At 39.7% G+C, this 7,257-nt stretch overlaps 1 protein-coding gene across 1 annotated transcript; it reads right to left on the bottom strand.

Moving 5' to 3' along the window:
- Window positions 1-292: 292 nt before the first annotated feature.
- LOC146580321 (zinc finger BED domain-containing protein 4-like) lies at window positions 293-2,550 on the bottom strand. Its single transcript, XM_085268051.1, has 2 exons — window positions 1,923-2,550; window positions 293-309 (listed from the first exon to the last, which is right to left on the bottom strand). Exons 1-2 carry the CDS (start codon window positions 2,548-2,550, stop codon window positions 293-295), a joined length of 645 nt encoding a protein of 214 aa, XP_085124177.1.
- Window positions 2,551-7,257: the final 4,707 nt, after the last annotated feature.

Here is a 7,257-nt window from a genome sequence, read left to right as displayed (position 1 = left end):
CAGTCAGTCAGTCAGTCAGTCCTTCAGTCATTCAGTCAGTCATCCAGCCAGCCAGCCATTTCCTACCTCTGTTCTGTTTGTTCACTCCATCGACAATAAACACCAACCTTCACCTACCTACCTGTGAGTCCAGCGTTTGGGTCCTCCTTCTCTCATCCACGACACAAATCCTGACAGATATGTATTTTCTATGACTAAATAATGTTCTATCGAACACATGGTAATAACAGCAGATGTGGCAATTTTGTAATTTGTTGTTTAAATTTGATATTATTTTAGGCAGTATATTTTCTTAGCCTTTGTCATACTCTGTTAACACAGCATTCTCAAAAACCGTACAGTAAATTTGGCTGTGGATCACAGGGTGCAGAGTGAAATATCTGCATCACCTCTTACAGTTTTCCTGTAATCTGAGCTCAAAGATGATATTAAAAGTACAGTAGAGTATATTGGGTAAATTTTATTGTTAATTTTCTCTGAATCATACAGTAATTTGGGCTGTGGATCACAGGGGGAAAAGTGGGGATACACCAAAACTGGGAGTGGATTGTGAAGTAAAATAGTGTCAGGATACAAAAGACTGCGTTTCTAAGCCAGTCGGCACCCATACCGTAATATGTGTAAGAGTAGTGCAACAACATTTTAGGTGCGGCTGGCGGTGCGGCTAGCTTGACTGTGACTTCGTAAGTGACGGCTCACTTGACCGCAGTTTGCATTTGATGCGGTACTTGGATTGTTTTGCCACGAGTTCCCGGCATGCAATGCGCGAAAGTCACGTGGTCTGTCAATCTCAATAGAGATTGACAGACCACGTACTTGATGATGTACTTGAACACCAGCGTACTTGATGATGTCACAGGTCTGGAGTTTTTACTGCCGTCCCCTCTTAATTTAACTGTGAGTATATGAAGCTTAACTTTAATCACAGCCAAACCGGTTTACTCAGGAACAAATAAAACACTGAAATAAACCAAACATTAACATTTAGAAGTGATCTAAGTGACTTATATATCATGTTTAACCTCAGTAGCGAAATCTCTATTAATAAAAATAGTGTACATTGAAGCCTTTCATCCAATTGGTTCATCCCAGCGCAAAGCGTCTTGAAGCTCTAGTAGGACATCTACTGGACATAAAAATATTAGTTGGCATGAATTTGAAGAGTGTGGCATTTTGCACACAGCCTGTAAATGTCAACAACAAAAGGAGTGTGTAAAACATGTATATTGTAGTGATGGCAGCATACTGTGTATATTTATACTGGCAGTATGGAAAATGATTATTTGGAAATGCTTAAAATGGAAATGATCATTTACTGTGAGGTGAGGTGTGGTTGGGGTATGGACAGTGGTTGTGCTTTTGTAACGTTGAGGTATGGACAGTGATTAGTGTTTAGGGGACACATCATTGGTTTTTATTTAAAAACAACAGTTTCTCCACTGTGGCAGGTCGTAGCCGATTTCTTTTTTTGGACAATATTTCCCCTGCTTTTGAAAACATTCGCTCACAGGGCACAGATGAGGCAGGGGTACACAGGTATGTCAGTGCTAACTTATATAAGTGAGGATAGACATATTTTTGTCTCTCCCAGTATTTAAGGGGGTCCTCCAGCCTTCCAATATTTGGCTCCATCATGTACCGTTGGACCTCAATATTCGCGTCTGCTGTCACATTTTGTGTCTGTGTCTGCCTGACACTTTCATCCAGGCGACGCCACAGGTTGTTACCTAAACAATAAGGAGAGTTTTATGTGATACTAACAATTCAATTTTCAATCCAATTTTATTTATATAGCGCCAAATCACAACAACAGTCGCCTCAAGGCGCTTTATATTGTACAGTAGATCGTACAATAATAGATACAGAGGACATCCCAACAATCAGTTTATATAAATGCAACTCAAATGCAATAACAATAGTACCGTGGGAAACAGCCTCAACAGTTTTTGACGTTGATGGCTGTGGTGGTGGTGCGGAGGAAGAGGAGGTGGTGGAGGCCCTCATTACGGAAGCACATTCTGCTTTCAGTCTTTTTTCTGCTTCGCTAGCTTTTGCAGGGCTGAGTAACCCGAGTTTTCTGAACCTTGGGTCCAGCAGTGTCGCAAGGAACATAATGCTCATGGTTTGTATTTTATCCAGCTTCTCTCTCAATAGCATCCTTAGCTTCTGAGCCAGAGAAGACCCAATGGATGGTGATTTTTCCATTTGTTCATTGAGGCAATGATCCAGCATAGTGAGCAAAGGTATGACCTTTGACCCAGACACCCTTTTTTCCTGAGAGAGCTCAGTGGTTGCATCGCTAAATGGTGCTAGGACAACCAGACACTCTGAAATTATACCAAATTCCTCGGATGAAACAGGTGGGATGTCTGTTGTGAGACTTGCCAAAGCACCCACTGGCTCCCTTTGCTCTAACAGTCTTTCCAGCATATTATAAGTGCTGTTCCAGCAGGTTTCCACTTCCTGTATTAGTTTGAGTTGAGACTTCCTTAGTTGTTCCTGCACCACTGAAAGCCTCTCCTTACAAAATACAATTAAAAAAGCATACATTAGATTGTCAAGGGAGCAGAACTACACACTTAAGTAGCATTAAAGAAACTGTAATTAAGGCATCTTACCTTTGCAGTGGTACTGCTCCTGAAATATCCCACGATCTTCCTGGACTTGGCTCAGATGGCAGAGAGCTCAGGGGTCTGGTCAAGGGCCTTCTTCACCACTAAGTTCAGGGTGTGAGCTATGCATATGGTATGTTTGAGTCGTAGCTCCCTTGCACAAGTCTCCATATTGGCAGCCCCATCTGTTACTAGGCATGTGACTTTGTCAGTAATTGCCCATTCTGTCATGAGTGAGCCTTTCACTTGTGCAATATTTTCTGTAGTGTGTGCATTAGGAAAATATTGCACTCCTAAAACAACGGTGTTTAATGTGCTGGACTCATCAACAAAATGGCAGGTGACTGCAAGATAGGCCTCTGTGTTGATGGAGGTCCACATATCTGATGTCAGACTCACAGCTGCTGCCTTCTCAATGCTGGCCTTAGCTTTCTCCTTCATCTCCTGGTACCTGGCCTCCACCATGACTGTCAGGGCCTAAAGGAAAGAAAAAACATTTTGTTTGAAAGTACGGCGTGGCTGCACTGAGGCTTTGAACCTCAGTCCTGCCTGTTCACATTTTATCCTGCCTGTTCACTGCTTTTATAACCTTTAGTGGGGAGAACATAGCTAGGATTTAATGATTTAACAAATCTTTTAAATCCTTTGTTCTCCACAATGCTAAATGGCTGGGAGTCCTCAATCACCATGCTAAACAGGTCTTCATCTATTTGAGATTGTTCTCCTGAGGAAAGACAATAAAGACAAAGCACAAATATAAATATCACACACGTAACTTATTGCAGTTGTATGATATTGTTATATCATTTAGTAACATTACAGCATGCTATATTATCATTGCATTTGATGGCTCACCTGGTCTTGCTCCACAATCAGTGTTCCCCTTATTCTCATGCAAAGCTCTGTAGTGCCTAAGCATGGATGAGGTGTTGTTGTTATATCCCAGCTCCCTGGCACATAGGAAACACTTCACCTTGTACAAAAGTAAAGACAGCTTAACATAAAATGTATTGCAAAATCAGTATTATGAAAATACATCTTCTGTAGAAATTTACATACCTTGTTGGGAGATATAAGATCAAAATGTTCCCACACAGGGAATGACTTAGCTGGCTCCATTCTCTCCTGACTTTCTCTCCTCAATCTCCTAAACCTCCAAACTGTCTCCAAACTCTCACTAACCGCAACTCTCCATCAAACACCTACATTTTGAATGAAGTCTGAGGGGTTTATATCGCTGTCATAGCTCCCGTAAAGTTCAAACCACTTCCTGAACCAGTCACGTGGTACAGCCGGGCAGCGAGGCTTCGGACATCATCATTTTCAGCTCCTTCCATAAATGAAGTAAGCCTCATTACGCGCATCGTGGAAACGCCCCCTCCATTACTCGACACAAGCTTTGAAACCTCGATACAGAACGTCACATCAATAGTGTACATACCTTAATAAAAACAAGCAGGTGAGATGTTAGAACGCTTTTATTTTTATTTTAGTGGACACTCAATACAATAGACAGCTACTGGGGATTGGGGTTTGTTTAACCTGAGTAGCAAAAAGACCGCGGGGGGGTTGGAAACGATGTGCCGGGAGTCCGCTGTTCTTGCCGGCTCTAATGATCCTCGACCTCGCTGTCTGCTATGGAGCTGGCGGGTCACAGACGTCTCCAAAAACGTCGGAGCACGTTTGGAAATATATGATATCTTGATAAATCGAGCAGATATTTGAAGTTTACAAAGCTACATTCTGGCTTGAAAATAACTTAAGTTTATTTTGTGACCCAGAAAGAGTAATATTCAAAAGTTTTTAGCCCCGCTTATCCACCATTGCTGCGTTTGAGTTTTGGACGAAATGCATTCTGGGATATGTAGCTGTACCAAGTCCACACAAGTCTCCACCGATGCATGCTCGATAAAATGGGCAGAGCGAGAACACATCTGGGACTTTTTCGCGTTCTCAGCTTGATGCAAACAGTACTTGATCTCCGACTGATGACGTATCACGAGAACACGAGAACGCAAGTACTCACAAGTACACATATTGAGACAGGGCCTCTATATTCTGAATATATGGTGGGTCAATTTAACTCTAATGCTTAGCCACATTCAGGCTAGGTCCTCAAGAAAAGGATTTTAAAAAAATATTAAATAAGCCACTATCTATAATTTATTGTCTGACTGACAAAATTTCCAAAGAAGAGGTGTGACCTATACATTCCCAAGGTGTTACTCTTTGGTGTTGCAACAGTTCATCACTGTTTTGTAGACTGCATTTGTTCTTAAAGAACTATGGTGAAAGAACTATGCTATTTGTATGATGCCCCTCTCCCTCGATCACATTTGCACTACAAGGCTTGTTCAACATTTTTCAAACCAAATTTTCTCTTAACCTGAAGGCGTGATGGAGAGGCATTTGCTGAAAATTCTGGTTTGACAAACTCACCTGCAAATATCAAATCTAATTACACTTTGCTTCTAAAATGTTTTCTCTCAAAAGCAGAATTTAAAAGAGGAACTGGAGATGATGAAAGTTCAACAAAAGATTCACAGTTTTTTTAGATGAGGAATTGTTGCTGTGTTTTATGAAGGTAATGCTAAAGCTGCAGCCAGCTTAATGACTCAATAAGTAAGCTGCGAGTTAAGTTGTTGTTATGATGGAGAAAATACATAAATAGCATGTTAAGCTGGACCAATATTCTTGAAATCTTGTTCTTGTTTCTTTGTTTGTTTATTCTTATTTTGAACTCTTCGGCAGAACTGTCATTTGAAAGTATGAGAAAGCATTTACATATGAATACATCGCCATTCCCCATTGTTGGGCATCTGCAGAAAGTGCATATTTAAAAACAACAGGAAAGACCTTGCTAAAATTATCAAATTGGAGCCTTGATGTAAAACACATAAGCAGCTATTTTCACTTTCATTTCAGTAATTCTGTTGGTGCTCAATGCCAGATTCCTTTGCATTTCTTTGAACTCTCAGAAACCGCCTTGCAAAGTCTCCTTGTCTTGGCTTAGAAAAAATGTATGAACAAAATGAAACAAATAAGATCAAAGTGTTTAAACAATAATTCAAAGCATTTTATCCTTTCTATGCAGTAAACAGAGAGGGGATATTAAATGAATAAAATCAGTGTGATCGAAAATGTATTATTGAGCCACTTTTAAAACAAATTGTTCTAACAAAGTAGTAAAAGCACTTTTAGAATGTCAATATAAAGTACTTCCTACTGATACATGTCATGTTTCAATTATGAGATATTATAATTTCATATTAAATCATTTTGATTTAATGAGTTTGCAATCACTTGGAAAAATATCAGGAAATTTAGCTGTGATTCTGAGTTACAGTATATCACTATAAAGTTGTCGTGTCGTGTGGTAAATAACTCGAGAGGCTCACACTCTGTAAAGATGTCCATTTACTTTGATCATACATCTCTTTCATTTCTTACAACTTCTTCTCACCATACTAGAATTCTGTATTTGGTCTGTCATTATATCTTTGAGTCACTCTTATGAAACATAAAGAAGGGAGAGGCAATGTTATATTAGGCTAAGAAACGTGGCTTGACAAACTTGTGAATCCTGTGATGTGACATTGTAGAGGTGCCACAACCTCATCAATCATTTCTCACTTACGTCATTAGCCCCAATTCTGCTGAAATATAAAAGGACGAAAGGTGTTTTGACAGGAACATAAGGTGAAAGATTTACCAAAGCAAAGAGGTGAACTGCACCATTTTAAAATAAAAAGAAATTGAAGACATCTACAGATAAAAAAACAGGAATTAAAACATTTCCATTTGATTCCAGTTTTGGTAAGTACAATGGAACATATTTTCTGTACTGTAAATCTGATTTTTTTTTTTGTATTATGACTTGTAAAACTAATGATGTTTGTACCAATATGATTTTTTAAATAGTCATGATTTATCATTTCATTTTAAAGCATAATAATATTAATTACACTTAAAATTCCACTTACTAAATTTTTTAACTTAGTAACATAATGGCAGATTTTGTGTGTGCATGTTTGTGTATGTGGTGTAGATAGGGATGGGAATTGATAAGAATTTAGGAATTCCAATATTGATATCACTTCTTGAGGTTATTGTAATGTAAGTCTAAAAGGAACCTATAAGCAGAATAAATAGGCAAGCAATTCCAAGGAACTGAATTACTGGAAACCAGTTTGCTGCAAGAACCAGTCCTTCATCCCTAGTTGTGGAGATGAGGAACCAAGTGCACACTCACAGCCAGGCAGCATTGAGCAACAAATGAGCTGTTGATTAGGTTTATTGTGATACAGCCAAAATGACAAAAATTATAAAATCCAGATAAAGTGACAACTAAAGGGGAAGACAGACACACTAATTAAGTTAATACAGACCTCCCCAAAGTGTGGGGCCCACTCCCTGGGGGGGGGGGGGGGGGGGGGGGGGCAGAGCCATGGCGGGGGGCGCATTAAGAAAGGGAAAAAAACAAAAGGCTTGGACACTGCTAGCACGGGCGCCCACAGACACGCAAAGCAGGAGATGAAGTATCGCTGAATATGTTTCCAGACCAACTTCATTATAAGCCAAAGACTAGAAAATATGGTGAAGCATGTCTGCCCTTTGGTTTCACCTGCACAAGTGCCGAGGTAGG

This window comes from Mchenga conophoros, linkage group LG3 (assembly GCF_057382185.1).
Source record: "Mchenga conophoros isolate Kocher_MC1m ecotype Shallow Benthic linkage group LG3, M_conophoros_male_GT1.1, whole genome shotgun sequence".
Lineage (NCBI taxonomy): Eukaryota > Metazoa > Chordata > Actinopteri > Cichliformes > Cichlidae > Mchenga > Mchenga conophoros.
This window is presented reverse-complemented; position numbering and strand designations above follow the sequence as displayed.

Coding starts and splice junctions, on each gene's coding strand:
- LOC146580321 (XM_085268051.1), bottom strand. CDS start 2,550: ATGTATGCTTTTTTAATTGTATTTTGTAAGGAGAGGCTTTCAGTGGTG.